This window comes from Monosiga brevicollis, genomic scaffold (assembly GCF_000002865.3).
Source record: "Monosiga brevicollis MX1 MONBRscaffold_42 genomic scaffold, whole genome shotgun sequence".
In the NCBI taxonomy this organism is placed as follows: domain Eukaryota; class Choanoflagellata; order Craspedida; family Salpingoecidae; genus Monosiga; species Monosiga brevicollis.
The window spans coordinates 98,719-122,293 of record NW_001865079.1 but is presented as its reverse complement, the minus strand read 5'-3'; the positions used below and the strand labels follow the sequence as shown (position 1 = coordinate 122,293).

General features: G+C 56.0%; 5 protein-coding genes across 5 annotated transcripts; 3 read left to right on the top strand and 2 right to left on the bottom strand.

Moving 5' to 3' along the window:
• Positions 1-113: 113 nt before the first annotated feature.
• On the bottom strand, positions 114-5,754 carry MONBRDRAFT_30040 (uncharacterized protein; the record flags this gene model as incomplete). The annotated part of the gene is made up of 16 exons (XM_001750481.1): positions 114-451; positions 538-673; positions 762-874; positions 992-1,031; positions 1,131-1,203; positions 1,303-1,378; positions 1,493-1,645; positions 1,768-1,914; positions 1,992-2,058; positions 2,150-2,257; positions 2,348-2,428; positions 2,673-2,777; positions 2,881-2,968; positions 3,118-3,251; positions 3,391-5,343; positions 5,440-5,754. The coding sequence occupies 16 exons, from the start codon at positions 5,752-5,754 to the stop codon at positions 114-116; spliced, it is 3,927 nt and encodes a 1,308-aa protein (XP_001750533.1).
• Positions 5,755-7,161: 1,407 nt separating this feature from the next.
• MONBRDRAFT_30039 (uncharacterized protein) lies at positions 7,162-10,639 on the top strand (the record flags this gene model as incomplete). The annotated part of the gene is made up of 8 exons (XM_001750509.1): positions 7,162-8,528; positions 8,696-9,341; positions 9,457-9,545; positions 9,659-9,782; positions 9,945-10,149; positions 10,185-10,248; positions 10,328-10,452; positions 10,536-10,639. The coding sequence occupies 8 exons, from the start codon at positions 7,162-7,164 to the stop codon at positions 10,637-10,639; spliced, it is 2,724 nt and encodes a 907-aa protein (XP_001750561.1).
• Positions 10,640-11,948: 1,309 nt separating this feature from the next.
• On the top strand, positions 11,949-15,213 carry MONBRDRAFT_34608 (uncharacterized protein; the record flags this gene model as incomplete). Its single annotated transcript, XM_001750508.1, has 8 exons — positions 11,949-13,570; positions 13,693-13,750; positions 13,891-13,965; positions 14,092-14,298; positions 14,464-14,575; positions 14,695-14,818; positions 14,917-15,054; positions 15,075-15,213. Coding segments are annotated over 8 exons (2,475 nt in total), but the record flags the coding sequence as incomplete, so codon positions are not given.
• A 552-nt stretch (positions 15,214-15,765) lies between these two features.
• On the bottom strand, positions 15,766-21,299 carry MONBRDRAFT_12630 (uncharacterized protein; the record flags this gene model as incomplete). Its single annotated transcript, XM_001750480.1, has 13 exons — positions 15,766-15,978; positions 16,064-16,278; positions 16,373-16,493; positions 16,616-16,882; positions 17,072-17,383; positions 17,484-17,698; positions 17,810-18,016; positions 18,171-18,273; positions 18,412-19,209; positions 19,285-19,644; positions 19,750-19,957; positions 20,083-20,348; positions 21,174-21,299. The coding sequence occupies 13 exons, from the start codon at positions 21,297-21,299 to the stop codon at positions 15,766-15,768; spliced, it is 3,411 nt and encodes a 1,136-aa protein (XP_001750532.1).
• Positions 21,300-21,602: 303 nt separating this feature from the next.
• Positions 21,603-23,470, top strand: MONBRDRAFT_12629 (uncharacterized protein; the record flags this gene model as incomplete). The annotated part of the gene is made up of 5 exons (XM_001750507.1): positions 21,603-21,729; positions 21,849-21,981; positions 22,550-22,807; positions 22,942-23,055; positions 23,243-23,470. Coding segments are annotated over 5 exons (858 nt in total), but the record flags the coding sequence as incomplete, so codon positions are not given.
• Positions 23,471-23,575: the final 105 nt, after the last annotated feature.

Sequence of the window (23,575 nt, the reverse complement as noted above, 5' to 3'; positions counted from 1 at the left end):
CAAATGTTTAGATGCTTATTGTAGTAACACAGAATAATTAGTACTTTTATCCCGCACGGGGTCCCATCTTGGTCACAACCGACTTTCCACAGATGAGATGCCCAGGCTTCAGCTTAACAGTTGGAATCATCCATTGGTGTGGGCATGATGGCGGCGGTCGAGACGTCTTGTGACTCGATGGCTGGTGCTTCGGAAATAGCTGCCAGGCGCGTCATGGGCGGGCGTGCCAGCGGTGCCGCAGCTTCTTGGGCTGGTTGCGATGGTGGCTGGGCTGTCTCGCTCACTGAGGCAGAGGCCGACGACGACGGCGTTGAGAGCACCGCAGCGGTTACGGACTTGCCGTCCGTTTTTGAAACATTCTTGCTCTCATCTGCCTGGCGTGCCGTGGCCCGCCGCGGGCCGTGCAAGTCACGGTCCTTGTTGACAGAGTATCGTGGCACCACACTGACATCTGTCAACCACGAGTCGCTATGAGTCTGATGCTACCTTGCCTTCGACCTGGAGACAATTTAAATCCTGGATGGGCTTGGCACAAACCTTGCTGGCGCTCCAACGCCTGGGCAAGCAGCCCCAGGTCGCGCACTGTCACCGAAGGGCGATCCTGTGCCAATTTGGCAATGCCTGCAGCGGCAATGCGCTGCAGCTGGGTCGTCATCTTGCCAAACGTTGGCCGCTAAGACAATACAAGATTCATGGCGCACCATGAGCACAGCCAGCATTGGATGCGATTGCAGCGCGGATCAGACCAAGCGCGAGCAGACCTGCAAGGGATCACTGTGCCAACAAGCCGTCATCAGCCCAAACACCGACGCCGGGCACTTGTTAGGCATCTCCAGTCGCAAGCCCGCCCGAAACTGCGCCTCATACGCCTTGCCTATTCGCGCAGCCGCCGCATCGATCAAAACAAGGTGACAAGATTGTATTGTGGCCAATGCTACTCCTGCTCAGCCATTCGGCGTAGCAGCAAAGCAGTGGGTGACAAAAGACTCACCCTTGAGTTGTCCATAGGGCAGTGCGCCATGTGACCACAGCTATTATCACCAATCAACCAGCCCATGGACAATGTGAACATTAACCTGCACCGGAACCTGCGACACGCCGGGCACCCACTCTTTTTTACATCCCCACACCCCCCTTCCCTCTGACGCTTTTTGCTGTTCAAACTTCACAAACGCACCTCCCATAGTGTAATACCGGCCGCCCCTGGAACCAATGACCGCCGAAGCGACACGCAGCACACGCAGTGAGCACGTATCGCTCGCCATGCGGCCCAGGAGCAAGACATCGAGTCTGCGGGCACACCTACAGATATCCGTCTGTGGACTGAAAACTCCGTCAAACATGGCCTGTGGATCCAGCCACTTGATGGGCATGCGACCTGCGAGCCAAAGATGCCAACCGCGTCAGCGTGCCGTGATGCCAGCACGTCATGCCGAAAATCAGGTGTTTCGACCGCCGTGGTCCCTCCTGTGCATGCCAAGCCCAGCCGAACCTGGGTTGGTGCAATGCCAGGCTGCCTCATCCTTCGCCAGGCGCCGCCCGAGCCCAAAATCTGTAAGAACCACATGGTTTTCGAGCCCGACCAGCAGATTGCGCGTTGCCAGGTCCAGGTGCAGGCAGCGTTGTTCGCTCACATAGGTCATGGCTACAGGTTCAATCCCAAAGAGTGAGCAATCGGCGCCAACTCAGTAGGCCCTTGCCATACCATGCAGGTGCGGGGCGCGGCGGAGCTCTGGGCGGTGCAACGCGATGAGCCTGTCGCCTCACCTTGGAAGCATTGCGTAGCAATTTTCAAGAGCTCAAGCGTACTGCAACGCGCGCCGCCACCGCGAATCGTCTTCAGGATGCGACGCACATCGCCATACGGCACGTATGTCAGGACCAACAACCACGGGTCCGACTCCAACAAGCATCCTGCAAAAGGGTGGGTTTGGCATGTTGAGACAGCCCGTCGGTGGTTCACGACCATGTGATTGGGACCGGGCACGCACCAACAAATTGGACGATGTTTCGGTGGCGCAGCTGGCACGCCAGCTCGGCCTCTCGCAAAAAGTTGCGCTATCAAGAGCAACGGGAGCAATGGCCGAGTGCACAGATGGTGAAGAAAAGATCAATCTGCATCATCCATCCATGCAAGTGCGCGCCTTACGCGATCTTCGTCGGTGGCGTCAGACCGGAGCATTTTGGTCGCCACCTTCCGAGGCTCACGTCCATCGGTGGGACTCCACTCGGTCAGGTAAACCTTGCCAAAATGACCCTGACCTGCATGCAGGAAGCGCCAGAGGATTGAACGGAATAAGGCATGACGGTGTGCAGCTTGGAGAGCGACCGCCGCTTGTCAGCGTACCGAGGGCAGTGATGGACTTGAGCGAATGACGGTCCATCTGCGCTTGCCGTAGGCCTGCTGATGGTTCAATGTGCTGGCCATCTATAACAAGTGCTGATACAGGGCTTGGTGTCACACTCGCAAAAACGTCTGCGGTCTGGCGTGCACGCTGCGTGGTTTTGCTCTAAGTATCATGGACAGCGCCCGCATACATCGCATCGCACACAGCTCGTGAGGATAAGACAGCAACAACAAGGTGTTTGAGCGTTGTTTCTTCGACTATTTGACTCCCAGGGGCTTCCCTGCCTTCCCTTTAACCCTGGCGAGCATGTTGCGGGTCACCCACCAGCTGGACAATGCGCTGGAGTTGATTCACAATCTCGAGACCCATGCCGGCGACCTCCAAAACGATGACCAACACAGGCTCTGTCGCCTCGCCATACACGAGTAGCTGCAGCCGGACAGGCAAGGGCAGACCATGCGCGTGAGGTATTTTCAGGTATCTTCGAGGTTGCAGTCTTGACCAGTGATGAAGGAAGGCGGGCATCACGCACAACAAGATAGCCGTCCTCGGGAAGATGCAGGTGCATCTCCTTGGCTCGGGCTGCCATGGCACGGTCGCGCTCCAGGACGGCGGCAAGGCTAGATGGATGGATGCAAATGGAGGTTGCCGGTGAGCAGTGCACGCACGCATCTTTCATTGGTTGTCATGTGGCCGAACCGTGGAACAACCATCCGAATCGTGTTGATTGCAGCATGTGGAAATGAGCGCCCCCAAGTGTGTGCCATACCGCAGGTGCTGAGTTTCAAAGCTCACGCTCGAATGCATGCGCCGATCGGAGGATCCATCCGGATGCTCCCACGCAATGGTGGCGTCCAACGCCGTAAAAGAGCATGACACGCGCACCGGTGATGGCAGGGGTTCCTAGTGACACCATTGATGAGATGAGCGAATCAGACAACGCGGGTCCAGACGATTTGAGGCACGAGACAACTTGGCCACTTTGCGCTGATGGGAGCAGGGCCGAGGGCAGGGGGGAAGGCGGTTGGCGATGGCGACACACCAAAATCTCAAAAATGGCTTCGCTCGCCGTGGCCAGGGAGGTGGCACCGTGGCGCAACTGGGTGCCCAGCAGGCGTGCCTCCACCTGGTACTCGGGTGTGCCTTCGGGGCCCGTACGGGCCGTCATGGGTGGAGGCAGTGCCACGTCGCAAAAGTGACTATGGTGTTTCCGGCGCAGTGATGCAAGGCGAGCAAGAAGTTGGGCGGCTCGGCGCGGCACGTGAAAAAACGCTACAAGGTAGTGATTAGATGGTCCACGCACGGCCAGCGCCAGCAGCTTTTTGTTTCCAGGTACCCGGCACCAAAAGTCGAGTCGAGAAAGTAGAAGTTGCATGCCTGCTGGAGCATTGCTGTTCTCCCGTGCGGTTCCTTGGGCCATCAGCGCAACGCTATAGGAGGTGGCTCGCAGCACGGCAGCACGGCCCTGATAGCGAACCGTGTCAATGTCGGTCAGGGCCCAATGGCCCGTGTTGAGGGCCGAATAGCTACGGAGGATGCGCGACACGGTTGGCACCTGACTAATGACAACAGTGCCTTGCCAATTGCCGTGGACGGTCGCATGGGCACGGGCGTGCTCGCGGCCGGCTTCTAGAACAGCGCCAAAACCCGCCAGCTCTTGGCGCCAGGGCAGAAGCTCGACCCCAGGGCGAGCGGCCTCAAGTTGCAACTGTCCACTCTCGCGCCGGTCGTCATCACCATCATCAGAGTAGGGCGTTGCTGCGCGAACATTTTCCTCATCATCGTCCACGCTGGGCATGGTGTGAAGCTGCTGCAGATCTGTGTTTGGCTCAAAGGTGCCGCCCTCGCCACCGCTTACCTGGCGCAAGCCGGCCCAAAAAAGCGTTCTCTGCTGTTGCGGGGCCAAACCAAATAGCTGAGCCACCACCTTGCTTGTGCGGCGACTGAGGCCCGGTGGCCCCGAGTCAGCGGACAAAACAGACGCCTTGGAGGGGTGGGTGACAACGGCGTCATGACTGTCGTCGAGGCGATCAAGGTCCATCGTTGTCGCTTGGGCAGACGGTGCCGAGGGCGAGGCGCCCCACGCCTGGGCAACATTGGGCCCAAAGTTGAGGGGCGGGATCGGGGCAGGATCTTCTGCGCCTGTTCCCTCTGGCTGTTTGTTTGAGGTCGTGTCCAATTCTTCTTGATCACCCTCATCTTCCGTGTGATCCATGGTGAGAACGGCATCGACGAGTTCCTGCCGATTGGCCGAGGGGAGGAGCACGTCGTGGCTGGTCTTATCAAAGTCATGCAAGAGAGCTGCGGCGCGCCGGGCACGTTCCTCGGGTGCGGTCCGGGTGGCTAGTAGCATGTCCAGGAGTTCGACCTGGAAACGACGGGCGACTTGGAGTCGCTTGTTGTCCAGAGACGTGGGATTGGTAAGGGTGGGGCTATCAGGGCACTCGTCGAGGTTCAGCACGGGCATGCTGTTGGGGCGGTCTTTGGACTGAGTCTGCCGACGCACGGCGGGGGAGTTGTGGGGGCTTTGGGCGGGGGAGGCCAGGGGGCTTGAGCGGCGGATGCGGGTCACGGCGGGCACGGCAAGCGTGCTGGCTTGATGCGGGGTGGCAAGACCCGAAGCATCAAATGAGGAGGTTGAGGAGATGGAGAAGCCACGGGTAATGCGAAAGTGTTGTTGTTGGTGGGGCTCGGCAGAGGTGATGGAGGAAGAGGAGGGGTTGAGTGCCTGATCAAGGGCGTGGCGAGCGTGGTGAATTTCACGGTCGTGTTTGATGGCACGTAGGAGAGCAACGAGTTCACGGGTGTGAGTGCGACTGGCGGTTTCCAAGAGAGTGATGGCGGCGCTGTGGGCGGAGATATCATTGTGGTAGATCAGGAGGAGAGGTCCTTGTAACATGGCAAACTCGTGGCACTGCAGCCAATTGAGCGCGAGGATTAAATCACTGGTATCGGCAGACCGCAGTTGTAGCTGTTGGCCCATGACCAACTGAACCTAGATGCGATGAAAGTCGGTGAGGGCACAAGGGGGGAGTGGTTCGAAAAACAAACAAACCAAAACCAAGAGAAGCTGCGCTTGAGTGCGGCGAACCTTGATGGCTGGCTGGCTGGCCAGGAGGCGGGTGGCATCGACCACGGTGGTATCGCTGGCGTAACGGGTGGATTCGGCGTTGAGGCGGCCCGAGCCTGTACTAGCTTCAGGATCAAAGCGGCTGAGACGTCGATCGGATGTCAATTTGAGCTGCTGAGCTGAACTGGTACTGGAACGGCGCGGATGGGAAGGATCGGGAATGGAGGCATTGATGGCCTCTGTCCCATGCAATAAGATGTTGATGGTGGCCTCTTGCTGACCAGCTGATGAGCGATGGTGGTGGATCGGTGCAGCACGGCTGCTACTCGACCCCATGGTGAGGGGATGGGTCGGCTCAATGCGCACCCCTTGGCAATGACAAGATTCGAGGAGAGAGCACGAGTGAGCGGGAGGAGCGCTCGTAGGGGCGGCGTTGAGTAGTTGTCGGCTGAACAGAAGGCCAATCCACCGAGCGAACTGATCCACAAAACAGCAGGCCCGGGCGTTATACCGCTCTAGGTCCCAGGACTGAAGCGGCAAGCTACAGACACATCCATGAGGAGGGGGAGGAGGGGGGGCGGTCATGTGAGGGTGTCGCAGCCGCTGTGACAGGGGGCGGGGCAAAGGCGCGAGAGAGCCGAGCAACGGCTTACCTCAACCAGCCCCTTCCAGCTCCTCAGCAGAAGCAGCCACAACACGGAGGGCCTTCAAACAACCTCATCAGCTCGCCATGACCATCGTCACCGCCAGCTTTGCACGCGCCTTTCATCAGACAGTGGCGCTGCCGTTTCGTCCCAAAACCTTGAAAAAAAAACAACAACAGCAACAAGACCTTGTTTTTGTTGACAACTGTTCAGGTGTGGTAAGTAGAAGGTAAACGTTGACTTATACCCGTCCGCATGTGTGATACCCCGCAGGTATGGTCCATCTCGGGTCTTATAAGTAAAATACTTATATTTGGCGTTCTTGTTTGTCTGACATTTGCAAAGAGAGAAGAGAGAGAGAGAGAGACGCGTAGAGAGAGAAACGCGTAGAGAGAGAGAGATTTAGAGAGAGATGTGTAGAGAGAGAGATTTTTTGAGAGAGAGATATGTGTAGAGAGAGATTGAGAGAGAGAGGGATTGAGAGAGAGAGAGAGGGATTGAGAGAGAGAGAGAGGGATTGAGAGAGAGAGGGATTGAGAGCAGAGATTGAGACAGATTTAACATGTAAAGAGTGCTGTTGTGCAGGCGTGGAGCAGGCGCGCGCATCGTGGCTCGACGTTGAGGATCAGCTCGGGCAAGAGGGGGGAGGGGAGAGCTATCAGTCTCCCAGTGCCTGGTGCGGGATGTGGCGTGCCTGGTGTGTGGCGGGGGTAAATGTCTGTTCGAAGGCGTGAAGCGTCAAGCATCGGATTGCTGAGGTATGTTGTGGGGGGTAAGTGTCATGGTAGGTAGGTAGCGATAGGGGGTTTCATGGGCTGACATGGTGCTAATATGGCAACCTCGCTCCTCAAGCTGACGCTTCATCCATTTCCCCTTCCTCCTCTTCCCCTTCCTCCTCTCTCCTGCTGCTGCTCCTGCTGCTGCTGCTCTTCCTGCTGCTCTTCCTCCTTCTGGTCAGGTCGACCGCAAAGTCTTTGACTCTGCTGGCATTGATGATGACATTGCTTTTCTCGATTGCCGACAGTTGCGATCTCAAGAGCGTGACATGAGCCGGTCAACACGCGGCACTGACTACCCGCCGCCCGCCTGATAGCCATCGATGATGCCACGGCCCGCGCATCAGCTGTCCGTCACCTGGCAGGGCCTCTTCTTGCTGCTCACGGTTGTGGTCCTGCCGTCGGCAACGCTTTGTCCCGAGTCGCCCCCGCGCTTTGACGGGCAAACCTGCCCGCCAGGCACCACAACCTGCACGGTGCGCTGCCACGATCAGGCCAGCGTCTCCCTCACCTGCATCAACAACACCTGGCACGGCTCCTGCCTCAATTATCAGCCCGCCTGTGAAGCCAACATCGAGCTGCTTGGCTTTACTTATGATTATTTTTGCGAGTTTGTCCATCAAGTCCCACTCGGCCTCCCCCACGACCTCGGATCCTTGGCCCTCGGGTTTTACGCCAACACGACCGACAGCCTCCGTTTGTATGACCATCTCCAGGGCCTTGCTCATCTCCAGGCCTTGCTCATCCGCGGTGTCGCACACACCTCTGAACTCGCGCTTCCCACACTCCCCGCGCTTCAGTTTCTGGACATTGACGATTGTCAACTCTACAATGCCCCCTTGCCCCCAGCCCCGGCTCTGCGCTATTGGAGCGTGCGGGGCACTCCAACACAAATTCCCTTAAACCTTTCTCATTTGGCTCTTTATCCCAATCTGCAAACCCTGCGCTACTGGGATAACTTTCCCCCGGCACTCATCTGGCAAGAGCCCAAGCCCCTTTTCCCCAGCCTCACCGATCTGTTCTTTTACATCCCCGACCTCGAAGCCCTCCGCTCCCTCAACGAATCGTGGCCCTCTCTCCAAACGTATCGCGCCGTCGTTAGACTTGCTCCCACGGTCATTGACAAGTCCCTTCTTCCGCAGTCCGGTAGCCTCCGACGCCTCGACATGGCTCTTCTTGGTCCCCTGGCTGGCGATGCCGTCGACTTTGATACGTGGTGGCGCATCCTCAACACCTCATATCTCAGACAGCATCCCGATCCTGAAAATAAGCCCCTCACCCTGGCTTCCATCAACGTCAACTGTGCTGGCAATGTTCACCCACGCTCTGGCTACGATGTCACTTGCAGCTGCTACGCACCAGCCTACATCAATGCCTCCTTCTGCCCCCCTCCCGTCACCCCACCCATGACCTGTCTCTCCTCCTCCGATCCCATCTCCCCCACCCAGCTTTGTGATGGCACCCCCGATTGTCCCTCCGCGGAAGACGAGGCTGGCTGCTCCTTCACCCTGGAGTTTGCCTTCTCCAGTGCTGGCGGACCCAGTGGGCCCAACTTTGACTGCGTCTCCGCCTTCAATTTTACGATTGCCAGCGGCGTCATCACGGGTCGGACCCCAGGCTGCTACTGGTGGCGTGGCGTCATCCGCAACTGGAATGCCGTTGAAGTTCACGACGGCCTCGCTGTTGCAAGGTACGTGCATTCCTCGGCCAACCGGGCGCTTGATTCGATCCCGCCCCCTCTTCTGCCCTCGCCCCTAAACGCCCCATCCTGCACCGGGTCAGGCTATACCTGTTCCTCTCACGGGCTGTTCGCAACATCCACGCTGTGGCTGCCCTCGTCATAAAACATGTTGACAGGTTCATCCTGCTGCGAAACACATCCTATCCCTACGTGTATATGCACGGCCTGCTGCGAACCGTTGAAAACCTGGCCAACGACCTCTCTCTGACCAGTGTCTATCGGCTTGCGGCCGGCAACATGCTGGGTATTGATGGAAGCCCGGCCGCAAATGAGACGGCCACGCCAACGGATCTAGATAGTGTCACGTTTGACGCCCTATACGCAAGCCTGGTCAGCGATCAAGCTGCCTCAACGGCCATGTCTACCCATACCCCAGTGTCCTCTACCACCAATTTGCCGACCAGCACTGCTTCATCATCGGGCGCCTCGACCGTCTTGCTGGCCGCCATGTCTACCTCAGTGCTCTTGCTGTTGCTGATGGGCGTGTCTTGGCAGATCTGGGCAGCTCGTCGTCGACGGCAGGGCCAGCATCGCGAGATGGAGGAGCAGTGGCTTCTCCTCATGCAAGCTGCTCGTCGGGATTTCCACGAAGCCTATCCACAGCTCAACCCGACTCCGCTGGAGCTCATCGATGAGGAGGATCTTGCCATCCAGCGTGTCGTCGGCCGTGGCCACTTTAGCGTTGTGCATCAAGTCATGCTGGACATGGGCTCGGGCCCCCAGCCGGCGGCCCTTAAGCAGTGTGCCGAGGGCAGCGTCACGGTAAGGTTCATCAGCGTGACGTCTGCTCGCGTACAATGTGCATCCCTGCTTGTTTTATCGTTGTGGCGGCATGTCGTGGTGATCGAGGATGGTTTGGCGATTGATTGCTGCATAGATCTTGTCCTGGCTCCGTGAGATCATGCTGCTGCAGAACTTCAAGGGCAATCAACACATCATCAGCCTCTACGGTGTTTCCCTCTCCCCGTACGTGTTGACCGTCGCCAGTCGCTGACGCAGCAATAAATAACACGCGTGGTGCATGTGCGTTGCGGGAGAAGCTCAGCCAACATTGTTAATATGTGTGCCACTTTCCTCAGTGATGAATCGCGAGGACAGTCGCATTTGGGGGCAGTGTTGGAGTGGGCACCTCATGGCAACTTGCGCGATCGTGTCCGAAGTCAACCATTGAGCCCCACGAACATCCAAATTGCCCTTCTTCAGGTACCTTGGAAACGATTGGCTTTGTCTTTTCCTCGGACCGGCCATTTAGGCAGCGGAATGGCCACGAGTTTTTTTTTTTTTTTTTTTTTTTTTTTTTTTTTTTTTTTTTTTTTCACTATCTCTGTTATTCATATTATCTCTGCTTCTCCGCGGTTCTTGCAGATGGCCGAGGCTCTGACACATTTGGCACAGTGTGGCGTGATTCATCGCGATGTGGCAGCCCGCAACGTGCTGGTCACCTCACTCATGCCGCTGGTCTGCAAACTGGCTGATTTCGGACGTGAGTTGTCGCAAGCAATGCTTGGTCAAACGTCAAGCTGTGTGTGTGTGTGTGTGTGTGTGTGTGTGCGCACGTGTGTGCGCGCGTGTATGTGCATTGATCGTGCGGTGCCTGGGTTGCAGTATCACGGGTCTTGCCGAGCTCTGATTATTACAAGAGCGTCTCAGATGAGGATATGCCGTTTCGGTATGTTTGAAGACTTGGCGCAGTTTGGTTGCAGCTTGTTGACGGACATGGTCCGGTGCTCAAGTCACATACTCGGTAGGTGGATGGCGCTCGAGTGCTTGGTAGAGCGGCGCTATTCGGAGCAGTCTGATGTATGGTCATATGGCGTTTTGGCTTGGGAGCTGGCCACGCAAGGAGCCGTGCCATGGGCGGGCTGTGATGTCGGTGTGTAATGCAGTCTGCGTGCGGGGACATTTTAAATGCCAACCCGTGTCTTGGACTCACCGACCCGCCCAATGTTTGGATAGCGACGATCATCGTTCGTCTAAAGGCGGGCGACACCCTTCCGCTGCCCCCGCAAGCGCCACGACTCGTCCAACAGTTCGTGTCACGCATGCCCCTTCGACTCTGATTTGGGATGAAAGTAAAACCACTCTCACCGTGACCGCCTTGGCTTAGAATCATGACTCGATGCTTGCAACTCAATGCGGCATCCCGGCCGAGTTTTGAGAATCTGCTCCAACTCTTCGTTGCGGGCCCCGCACTGGCCTGGGTAGGCATACCTGTTTCAAGTGGAAAGTTGCCCCGTTGCGTTGTGCTTTCCTCGGCGACGCTCATCTTGCCATGCGTATTGCGTCTTTTGAAAATCTCAGACGGCGCCGACCTTCACAGGGGATGGCTCGACCGAGACCTCGCTCTAGCAAAAGATGGCGAGATCGAGCTTGTGGATGTCTATGCATACCCCGATGAATCCCCGGACAGCTCTGGGAGTGGAGCCTGCGGTTCCAGGATGAATTGACTTGAAATTTGACAGGCATGCTTATCACCACTCACCGACCGGCCTCGCACTTCTGATAGCCTTAGAAGCTTTTTTTTTTTCACAGAGGTCAATGGATGCTATCAACAAATTCCGAGGCGATCCGTTGGCGTGCGTCTGGGTTTGCCCCGGACGATTACAAAAGCCTCATCCCAAAACCTCGCCCCTCACGGGATGAGAACAACGCACCTCTTGGCCGACCGACCACTCCGTCGCAACCTTCCCCTCGGGCGGGTGGTGCTATCTATGGGCTACTTCATACGATGTGATGGATTGACATGATGTGATGTCCATAAAGCGAAGAAGGACTTGTTCTCACTCTTGATGATTGCAAGAGAGAGAGAGAGAGAGAGAGAGATTTCGAGAGATTTAGAGAGATTTCGAGAGATTTAGAGAGAGAGAGATTTAGAGAGAGAGAGATTTAGAGAGAGATTTAGAAAGATTTAGAGAGTGAGAGATTTAGAGAGATTTAGAGAGAGATTTAGAGAGAGAGAGAGAGATTTAGAGAGAGAGAGAGATTTAGAGAGAGAGAGAGAGATTTAGATTTAGAGAGATTTAGAGAGATTTAGAGAGAGAGAGAGATTTAGAGAGAGAGAGAGGGGGTTGTGTGTGTATTTGTTGACACACACACACACATGCACATTGAGCTGGTGGACGGTACGTGGGGTACAATAAAAAAAAAGGGCAGCGGCCCTTCCTGTTCTCCGTTGCGCCTCGGGCTCTTGGTGAGTCTTGTTGTTGGGGCTAGGGTGGCTTGTGGGTGTGGGGTTGAAGGGGCGGTGTTGGGTATCGCAGGGGCCTTCTGGTCGCTCACGACGGTGTGTTCTTGTTGCGGGTAGAGAGCTCAGATCTTGGTCGTCGGGTGTTGCGACCTGACATGGTGCCCGCCGCAAGCGCTGGGGTGATGCGGGCAGTGGTGGGTGGGAGATGGCTTTGGACCTTGCTCCTGCTGACCGTGGCGTGCGTGCCAAGGGTTGGTGGGGCTCGGCGGTGTGCCGTTCCGGGTGATTGTCGGCCATGTGAGGGGCGTTTGCTGTTTACCAACTCGCTCCAGGGTCGCACTTCGTGCCAGGGTACCCTGCTGTACGCCTACGCGCATGGCCACGTGTGCAACAGCACCTGCCTAACCGACGGAGCCATGGCCTCCCCAATCTTGGAGTGCTTTGACGGCCATTGGGTCTGGCCCACAGACCTAACGAGCCAAGACATGTGCCCCCCATATAGGGCACAAAACTGCACCTACACGCCCGGCAACTCTACCACCGCGGGCGGCAGCCTCGTCTGCGACCGCTGTGCAAACACACAGCCACCAGCTCTTCGCGTCCTGCCGCAAATCCTCTCCGCCGACATTGAACATGTTCACCTGCCCTGCCAAGAGATACAAAGCCTGGGCGAGGGGTTTCAGAGCGTGCCCTACATGCGCTACCTCAACCTCTCTCATTCCTGGCTCACAGTCTTCTCCATGCGCAGCCTACGTGCTTTGGAGGTTCTGGACCTAAGCTTCAATACCATCAGCTACCTCAACTCTGCCATCATTCCCAACATGATTCCACACATGCGTGCCATATACCTTCAAGGCAACCCCCTGGAGACGATCCGGCCCAACACCTTTGCCGCCACGTTTCCCAAGACGTGCGGGCCCGAATACACCCTGAACTTCCCGACCACTGCAAACTGTGATTGCGTCCTTGCCCCCATTCCTGGAGATTGTGGCCGCGTCAACTGCTCTGGCGCTTGTGTCGTGGGAACTCGTGTCACCACCATCCAGTGCCCTGAATACGATCCCGACGGACCCGTGCTCGGTTCTCTCAATCTCACCGCACTCGCCAGCCCCGATCAAATTTGCGATGGCATTCCCCAGTGCGCCAATGGCTGGGACGAACATATTTGTGACATGATGGTTCGCGTCCCCACGAGTTCATCAGATCTGGCCGTTGCACTCTTTCAGCCATGTTCCGGCACCATCTTCAACATCTCCTCTCTCCGTGGCATCGTTCTCATGCTGCCCGACCTAACCGCCGAGCTACCCTTTGAACGGTGCTTTGATGATTCCATCTTCTACCCCACTCGTGAAATCCTCCAAGTCCTCTCCTCGGGGCTTGTCACGGAGAGCTCTGATCGCGCAGGCATGCAGGTCATGTTTGCTTTGAGCAATTCCACCCAGGGCACCGTCACCCTCACAACAGACGACAATCTAACCCTCGTGCTTAATGTCGCCATCAACATGGGGGATCAAAGCACTCTCTCCCCGGCCGTCACTGCTTCTAGTTCCGTGCCGCATCACCTCACCACCGAGCCCGGATTGACCCTCTCTCCCTCCTCAACGCACCAAGCCGGGGTCATCGTGGCCGCCATTGCGGCTAGCGTGGTGGTCTTGGTGGCCGGAAGCCTACTCGCTCTCCTCGTGCTGCGTCACCGACGTCGTCAATGGCGTCAATCTGCCTTGCAACGCGACGTTGAGGATGTTTTGGCCGCCATGGCCCTCGACTTTGGTGCCGATAGCAAACGCCTGGTTTTTCTCCCAAGGTAAGGCACTGGCGCACTTGGCCGTGGATATTTCTTTTGGCAGCCTTCCCGTCCGGGTTGCATCTCCTTCTTCTTCTCCCGACAGCAAGCTCATCTTAGCGCCCGCGGAAACGTTCTCGTAGCAACAACTTTATTTTGGGCAACGAGCTGGGTAGCGGTAATTTTGGGCGCGTTGTGCAGGTTGGTAAGCGCTCCACTGAAGAGATGGCAAATCCACTCGGCGTTTGATGCATGCATTCGTCGTCCTCTGGGGTTTGCAAATCCCAGCATCAGTCCCACCGGTTTGCATGAATGACCTTGGCTTTGACCTTGACCCTCAGGCATCTTCATGTGGAGCAATGGTGCCCACGCAGGTGGCCATCAAGATTGCACACTTGATCCAGAGCAAGAATCAGGTACGTCAAGCTCCGGGCTCCAGGTGGAATCGGCTCAACCAAGAAGTTGTCGGGACTCTTTCACATGGATTGTCTTACAAACCAACATGCATGCTGCCTGTGGGGCCATCGTGCTTTGGGACACAGACTGACGCCGTCCTGCGCGAGGCCTTGCTGCTTCACACATTGGAGCATCCAAACATCATTGCCATTTACGGTTGCACCCTTGTGGAACAACGCCTGGCCATGGTGCTTGAGCTCGCGCCCTTGGGTCCACTGCGCGAGTATTTACGAGCTCCCGACGGCCCCGGTTCAGGTACTCCGCAGGCCCAGCGCCTCAGTTGGCTCTGCCAGGTGAGTTTTCCTGCTCTTATCGGATACCGCTCTCATCCTTAGCACCAGGGCAGCGGGGAGGTACTGGCTCTTAGTGCCTTAATCCACTTCTGGGGGTGGGCTGAACAGGGTTGACTTTGCCTATGACTTGAAGAAAGTTCTCACCCATGCGGCTGCTTTGTGTAGCTGGCATCGGCCTTGGCCTACCTGCATCAACGACCAATGATTCACCGCGATCTGGCAGCACGCAACGCCTTGTTGGTGTCCGAGGACGTCTGCAAGCTCTCTGATTTTGGCTGTACGCGCCTTCAGTCCATATCCTTGAACATCAAAGCGTGCGTTGTGCAGCCCTCCATGCGACGCGTGCAAACTCACACCAGCTTTTTTTTTTTTTTTCCTTTTTGTTTCTCCACCTAGTATCTCGCCGCTTAAAGACTGAAGAAGATTACTATCGGCCGCAGCCCAACGGCGACTTGCCATTTCGTTGGATGAGCCTAGAGGGCCTCAACGGCAAGCCGCATACTCTTGCGAGCGATGTCTGGTACGATGCGCTCCCTGCAGGCCCTCATCGGTCCACGGCGCGCAAGAGCTCCTTTTGGTCATCATCACACGTGTTGTCTTTTTGCTGACGGCGTGTAGGGCTTTTGGTGTACTTGCGTTCGAGGTTTTGACCGGTCAAGTTCCATATGCAGACACAGACCCTCTCCAACTGCGTCTCTTCCTAGATCGGGGTCACCGTCTGAGATTGCCTCAAGACCTGGCTCCCCCTTTGACAAGGTGCGATTCCTGCGTCCTAGCTTTTGCCAGGTGGCAGTGGGTTCGTTCATCTACCCCTATACTGACATGCCATTCCTGCATTGGCCGAGCTGTCGCGTAGGCTCCTCCAGCAGTGCTGGCACAATCAACCAGGAGCGCGACCTACGGCTGCGCAGCTGGGTGCAGAGCTTAGCCATCTTTGTGTCCAGGGCACGGCCTGGCCTTCTCAGGACGAGACCCGGATTTGATGTGAGCTGGCGCTTCCTCTCAAAGCAAAGGTTGCCTTTTGGGCGCCAGCTGGAGGGCACGGTGCCCCCATCGCCTGACCGACATGTTCCTATGATGAGATCTTTTATCATCTGCGTCAAGTATTTTGAAATCATAATAATCAACTTTTCTCACATATTCATTCACTTGCGAGCGCAGACGAGCCGGTCAATTCATTTTGACACAAAAGGGTTTTACCGAGCCGCGAAGCGACGTTGTAAGATTACCAGCAAGCACATGAGGGGCTCATTTCACCCTGCTTTGCAAAAACAACAATCAAAAGAAAAGCCAGGTTGACAAGGATCCTGGCAGGTTACCATCTCAACCCCCAAGCCGGCCTTGCCTGTTCAAAAGGCACCAAAAACACAAAAACAACAGAAAGACCGCGATGGCTACAAATCAACAAAGAGAACGTAACAGAAACGCAAGAATAACTCTAGCACTCCTCATCCCTGCCTGTCAAGTCTATGCGACAATGGGCGCTACATCCAGACTGAGGCGAATGTTCATGGCCGACAGCTCAGCTGTCAAATACCGAAACACGTAGGGAAGGTTAACCCGAACCACCTCGCCGCCGTCACTGCAACCACGGCAGCGCAGCACACGAATACGATTGGCCGCCGTCTTTTCCGATGAATACGGGGACAAAAGGCTGCCACATTTCCGGCACACATCCACCTAAAAAGAGCCAAAAAGAGCCAAGTGAGAGAACACCCAAGCAGAAAGACCAGGACGGCCCATCGATCGTGCGTTGGTGACATACCTCTGAGCGGTCAGAGCAGTTGAAGAGGCGATCTTGAAGCAAGAAGGCGGTGCCGTGGCCCAGCAAAGCATCACGCTCCATCTCGCCGAAACGAATGCCACCGTTCTTCTTGCGACCCTTGACGGGCTGCCGCGTCAGGCTGTTCACGGGACCTTGCGTTCGCACCTGGAACTTGTCAGACACCATGTGACGCAGGCGCTGATAGAACACATTGCCTGCGAGTGGGTGACGCAACGCAAGAGAATCGATGATGTAAGTTAAAAGACCTTGGATGACGGGGCAGGCACACTCGGAAGACATGCTGCTTACCGATGAAAATGTCCACCTCAAATTCCTCGCCCGTGATGCCCGAGTACATGCGCTCGTGGCCGTGATAGTTATACCCGGCCGTCCGCAGCTGCTCACCAAAGTAATCGACAGCACGCTCATTCTAACCACGCCGTTCAAAGGGAAGGATCGACAATGTGAGCACGGACAAGATCAAAGCCATTTTTGAACCACCAAGCCACTGTTTTCTCCATGCCAAGCTAGGAGCGGGAGCCTACTCCTGACCTCGTTGAACATAAAAGGCGTGGCATCGTGCGCCACGCCGTGCAAGGCAGCCGACTTGCCAGCCATGCTCTCAATGAGCATGCCGATGGTCATGCGCGAAGGGAAACCGTGGGGATTGAAGAGAATGTCGGGAATGATGCCAGACTCGCTGAAGGGCATGTCTGCGGTGGGCCACAACTGCGAAAGAATACCCTTTTGTCCGTGGCGGGAGGCAAACTTGTCACCGATGATAGGGTTGCGGTTGATGCTGAGGCGAATGGTGACCTTCTGCGGGCCCTTGACAGAGCCGCGCATGCTGGTGCCGCCCAGAATTGTGACCTGCAAAATCACCACGTGGAGGTGAGTCGAGGAAGGAAAAGAAAAGAAACAGAAACAGAAACAGAAACAGAAAAAAGAAAAGAAGGAAGGGTGGTCACGTCCGACTGTGCAAGGGAAAAAAAAAAAAAAAACACTTACGCGATCAATGATGGCAGGTTCGCCGCGGTAAATTTCCGTTCGCGACTCGTTGGTTGAGCCATCAATGTAGGAGTAGAGAGCATCGCCTTCCTTGATGTGCGCCCCAACGCGCGGGAGCCCATCGGCATCAAGCTTCTCCATCTTGAGATTGGCAGAGCGATCCTTGGGCAAGACACCAAAATAGTAGTGGCAGACTCGCGATTTGGTTTTTTCCGTGAGATCAATGACCTTGGTTGCCAGCACGCGCGCATGCATGAAACCACGCTCCACTGATCCTTTGTTCAAGATCATGGCATCTTCCATATCATAGCCCTGTCAAAGCGAGAGGACACACATCAGGCATTGGATCACAATCAAGGTGTGCTCATTCAACGGGTTGCCACTTGATCCCACAACTCGTAGGAAGACCTACCGTGTACGCAATGACGCAAACGATGGCGTTGTTGCCCACGGGAAAGTTGTCCACGCCATACTCATTGTAGGCACGCGGCCGTACCAAAGGTGTTTGACCGCTGTTGAGTGAGTATAACTTGTTGTCAGCGCGGTACTTGATAGCTTGACCAGGGACACCCATGGTCTGCTTGCCCATCTGGCACTGGTACATGTTACGAGGTGACTGGTTGAAATCTTAGGAGGGGACACAACACAGAGAGCATTCATTGTGAGTCAGGCAGATCGAAACCTAACAGCAATCTGGGAAGAGGACGCAAAGACGCAAGCAGAGTCGAGGGTGCGAACCGGAAAAGGGCGTGAAACTGGCCACGATGCTGAGAAAGCCATGCTTGGTAAGCTCCATGTGCGTCGTCTCGCCAGACACAAACTCCTTGGGGTCCACGGCCACATTGAGGTAGACCTGCTCAAACGAGCCGACAAACTCGGTGCTCTTCATCCGCAGGTTGCGCACAGGCCGCAGCAGGCGCGCGGGCGTGCTGAACAGGTACAAGCCTATGGCATGTACACACATAGCCCATGCAAGTGAGTGTACGCAAGCTAGGAGAAATAAAAATGGTGGAGGCCCTGGATGTGACGCCGGGTAGCTCTTGAGCTGGACGGCCCATTGTCAAAGCAATCAATTGCACAATCCACGTTGTGCACCCACCTGGAAATTGGCCAGCGGCGCGCGGGGCAACGTAGGCAATCTCCAGAGTGTTGGGTACCCGCTCATCGTCGCGAATCTTCAAAATACGGAGCTGCTCGGCAAACTATAAGCGGGGAGAGTGATTTGAGGCATTGATGGGCGCGCACAAGCACGTGTGCAAATGAGAAGAACAGTAGAAGAAAAAGAAGAAGGAAAAAACAAACACAAAACAAATAAGCAAAAAATTCTGATTATCACCAACCTTGGGAGCTTGCTCGAGAGCGAGAAAGCCAACAAGATGGCCGTCCAGGAGCACGTCCAGGCAGTGAAAGTGTGGTTGCTCGCTAACAGCAATCATGCCCAAGCCCAGAAGGGTGGGGGGCAGGGAGCTGATGTCCACGGGCTCGGTCGGGGGCAGACAGTGGCGAGCCAAGTGATTGAGGAGACCGCAAGGGGCACCATCGGGAGTGTGGACGGGGCAAAGAAAGCCCCAAGCCTCCGGGAGCAGCTTGCGGACGGCCGTGGTCTTCATTTGCGAGAAGTAGGCACCACGATGCACGCAGCGAAAATGAGACAGGTAGCGGAGAAAGTTGAGCTTGTCCGCAACAATGGTAAAGCCGGTGACCTGCATCTGATCAAGGGCCGTGGGCGAGTTGAGGTTGCCCGTGCTCATAAAGTACTCGAGCTTGCTTCCAATGTCTGGGCAGCGACGCATGACGTCGGTCTGCAAATAGTTGGTGTTGCTCACGTCCACAGTTTTGCCCATGCGCAAGTCAGTCTGCACCAATTTCTGCATGGCCACCAGGTATTCGCTCATTTGTTCCTTGACAAAGGCGCAGTAGATGTGGCCGGGCAGGAGCAGTTCCTGCAGCATCTGCGAGTCAGCGTTGTCAGGCTGGGTACTGCCAGCAGCCAGGCTGTACACTCGTCGGATGAGGCCGACAAGGACGCGGTACTTGGCTTGAAAGTCATTGGGGGCAATATGAACGAGCAAGACGCGTTTGAAGAGAATGTGAGCGGCCTCCACATCTGAGGTCTCAGGGTGCAGATTGAGGATGACCTGTGCGGGACAAGGCAGTGAGTAAAGACGGTGTGCAAACCGGGTCGAGTATGCAAATCAATGGCATGTGCGAACCTTGAAAAGGTTGCCAAGATAGGCAAGGCAGGCCTGTTGCGAGAACAAACGCTCGCGGGTGTACTGGCGAAGCATGATTTCAACGCGTTCCACCAGGAAAGAGTTGCTCATGTCACCGCGAACGATATCCATGAAGATTTGGCGGTCCGAGACGCCCGATAGGGCACGAAGTAGGAGGATGGCCGGGATCAGATACTGTTGCTTGCGGTATGAAAAGCCGAGGGTGCAGGTACCATCATTCTTGTAATGGACGACCACGGTCTGTGCCGATTGGTCTGGGCGAACACAGCGCATCTGGACACCATACGAGGAGTAGCCGGGGCCACGATTGACGTAGGACGGGCGATCAAGGCAGATGGGCTACGCGCGCGCGAATTCAGAATCCAAAATCCAGTTGTGAGGGTGACTCGCGGAGGGCGGCTGGCTGGGGTGCAACGGCTAGCAGGATGCAGCAGGGTGGCGTACGTGGTTGCGGCGAGGCATGAGGAGCATGCGAACAATTTTTTCGTTGCCGTTGATGATAAAGTAGCCACCCATCTCCTGAGCTTCTTCCTTCTTCATGACAAGTTCGCGAGGGCTGAGGCCATTGAGGCGACAGGCGTTGGACATGATCATGATGGGAAGCTGCCCGACGTAGCGCTCGACCTGCCAGGCATTGGGCTGGCCCTCGACCCTGAGGTTTGAGCAAGCGCCGATGAGTCTGTGCCAAGGGGCGGCAGGAACGAGCGCACGCGCAGTGCCGGCATGCATGCGTGTTTGTGCGAGTGCGCAATGAAGGGAGTGGGTTTGTCGACTCACTCAATGTTGACGGTGAGATAAAAGTCACCCTTGTATGTGACGCGCCGTTGACGGCATTCCGCAGGGTAGAGGGCATTGGCAGTGGAAAAGCCTTCTTTGCGACTGACGGTGGGCTGCTCGAGGCGGCATTTGGCAATGCTCAAACTGATGGTTTTGTTCTGGGCCACAAAGGTCAGGGGGTCAAGGTCGGCCACGGCCTGCTCGAGGCCATGCTTGACCATGTAGTTGAACGAGTCCACATGGGGTGCGGTGGCCGTCTTGAGTTTCTGTTTGAGGTAAAGGCAGATAGGAGGGGTGGGGGGTAAGGGTGTTTGAGAAGAGCGAGCGAGTGCCGACGCTGCCGAGCGAGGGTTGTGTGTGCGTGTGTGTGTGTGCGCCGTGCGACGCCACGTGATGGTTGTCACGGTATTGGCCCACAAAGTCTTCTAGCCTCTGATATCAACACCAATGAATGCAATCTTATTGCCTTACCTCCAGGCGTTCATCCGGCATGGGATGCCGTTTGTTCGACAGCTGGGTCGAGCTGACCGTCGCCATCCTCGCGGCTCTCACAGACTCGAAAAGACGCGCGCGCCCTCTCTCTCTCTCTCTCTCTCTCACTCTGTCTCTCTCTGTGCCGTCACAAGTCACGCGGGGACATGTGCTCAAGAGCTGGTCTCCCAGTCTTGGTGGAGACTTGTCAATTGAGTCTTCGAGCAGACTGGCAGGGTTGGAAGCGTTGGGAGGTGTTATTCTAAACACCCTCCTCTTAGTTGTATTTGTACATACAAAGGCGACAAAACAACAACAAAAACATGGTGAGTCCCTCGATTGCTCTCCGTCTCTGTGGTTGCAAATGTAAAACGTCGTCCTCTCTACATGAATGGACGAGAGTGATCAAAACCTCTTATATGCCTTTGTTATCAGTAAGGTTGAGCCTCGTTGTCAAAGTGTCTCTCTGGCTACGAACACGCGGTTGATCCCCACCTCTCACTCCAACTCGAAACTAGACTCGCCTCTCTACACACTGAACGATGCATTTTCTCTCTCTCCTTCTCTCTCTCAGTGGCAGTGACGGCGAGTTCGTGCAGGATGGGGGTCTTGGAGTATACCCTGCCCTTGATGGCAGTGGCGGCTGTTTTGGCGGGATCGGCGGGTGCAGTGCAGGACTCGTGGAATGGATTGGCTGTGACCCCGCCCATGGGCTGGCGCAGCTGGAATGCATTTGAGTTGAACATCAACCAGAGCCTGATCCTGGCTCAGGTCAAGGGCATCCAGGCGGAGGTCAATGGCAAGCCGTCCCTCTTGTCCTATGGCTACGATACCATTGGCATTGATGATGGTGCGCGTGCATGCCACCTGCCCGATTTGGTGTTTGAGTACATGCTGTTGATTCCGTGGGGATTCGATTTTTTTGATTGAAGCGGGGATCCCAAGTCTTTTCTTGGTGGTGCATTCCAACACGAGTCCAGCGCCATGCTCCGCACCGATCTCACGCGGTAGTCTGTTCCCGGACGCTGGGTCCACCTGACTTTTAATAGGCTGGCAATTGTGCAACAACAACGATTTTCACGACAAGAACGGCAACCCCATCATCAACACCCAGATCTTCCCTGACATGGGTGCCATGGTCAAGCAAGCCCACGGCATGAACGTCAAGATGGGCTGGTTCGTGACCTTGGCCATGCCCCGAGTGCCCGTAAATTCGGTCTGGCGTCGTTGTTGACAGACGAATGCTGTTCTTGTTTCCCTCACGCACGGGGTACGCTGCTTCCCTTTGTCGTCAGGTACCAGAACAACTGCTGGTGCGGCGAGCACGGCAAGCCACCCCACTATGCCAACGACGCCAACGCAACCGCAGCATTCGACTTTGACAGCATCAAGGTCGATGGCTGTGGCCCCGCCCACAACATTTCCATGGTGCGTTTCTTGCCTCGCGCTGACCAAGCGGCCATCTTTCCGCCCTAGCCCCCCAAAACCCACGTGCCAACCGGCCACTCTTTCTCAAGCCACGCACCCTACGCAACAACACTATCCTTAGTGGTCCGATGCTTTGAATGCCACCGGTCGGGCCATGGTCCTTGAAAACTGCGGTCCGTCACTGCTTCAACTGACCTGCGCGCCCATCCACCACACACTTCGTGTGTGTGTGTGTGTGTGTGTGTGTGTGTGTGTGTGTGTGTGTCCTCTGCCGCTATTTTGCTGATCCGCCACGCCTGACCGCTCGCAGGTGATAACCATGAAAGCTGGTCCCCTCCCGATCCTTCCGCTCTGGTTGACTGCCGCTTCAACCTCTATCGGATTAGCTCTGACATTGCCCCACAGTTCCTGGTATGATTCGCTTGTCCATTGATCTTCTTAAGGCCGGGCCTGCCTGCTTGTTTTTCTTGATCCATCCGGCCGAGCTTGTGTGATGCTGCCTATCAGCTTGCCGCCTTGCGCCGCTCATGAACCTGTCCCGGCCGCGCACTGCTAAAACTGTCCGCAGTCGACCATGTACAACCTGCAATTCCAAACCATCTACCAGGTGCCGATCAAGCCTCTTTCTCGCCCTGGCTGCTGGTCCTACCCAGACATGCTCGAGGTTTTCATTGGCCTCGACCTCGAAGAATCCCGCACCCACTTTTCCGCCTGGTGCGTCACGTCAGCCCCGCTGACCCTGGGCTTTGACCTCACCAACGAAACGCTCTATGAGCTGGCCTATCCCATCATCACCAACAAAGCTGCCATTGCCATCAACCAAGCCGTAAGCCAACGACCGTGCCCATTCTACTCTGGCTCGCTCAAATCCTTTTTTTTATTCGGCCTCGTGACGTGTTGGCGCGGGCCTCACGAATTCTTTTTTTGCATGTTTGCGCTCTACAATGCTCGCCTGTGCAGTGGGCTGGCTCGCCAGGTCGACTCGTCAAAAACAGCAGCGATACGTTTGTTGGCTTTGCGAAGCACGGTGCCAGTGGCAGCTCCGGCACCAACGAGGTCTTCCCCAAGACTCAGGTAGGCCAACCAGTGACTGCCAGCGAAGAGCAAAGAGGGAAACGAAGGGTCACACATGAAATTATGACATCAAAGTAACACGAAAACAAACAGGGGATTCAGACTGAACGGCATCTTGGTTTTGGCGTGTGGTCATCCTAAAGACTCACCAGGGACTTTGGGTGACTGGACTGCATCCCACATTTAGGTTTGGAGCAAGCCGCTGCCAGGAGCTGAAATGGCGGTGCTCTTCATCAACATCTTCAACGCCACCTCCGACATCTCTGCCTCCTTTGCAGAGCTCGGCATTTCGGGCCAGTTCACGGCCACGGATGTTTGGACCGGCGAGACTAGCAATGTCTCCGACCCCATTACTTACAAGAACGTGGCTGGCCATAGCTCCGTCTTTGTTCGCCTGACTCCCGTGTCGGATTAAGAGGCGATCGTGGGTTGGCCGCGCAGTCATATTCCCGGGCGTTAGCCTCCTTACAAAATCCATTTCACATTTCAGATGATCAATTGTCTACCTTTTGTGCAAAAT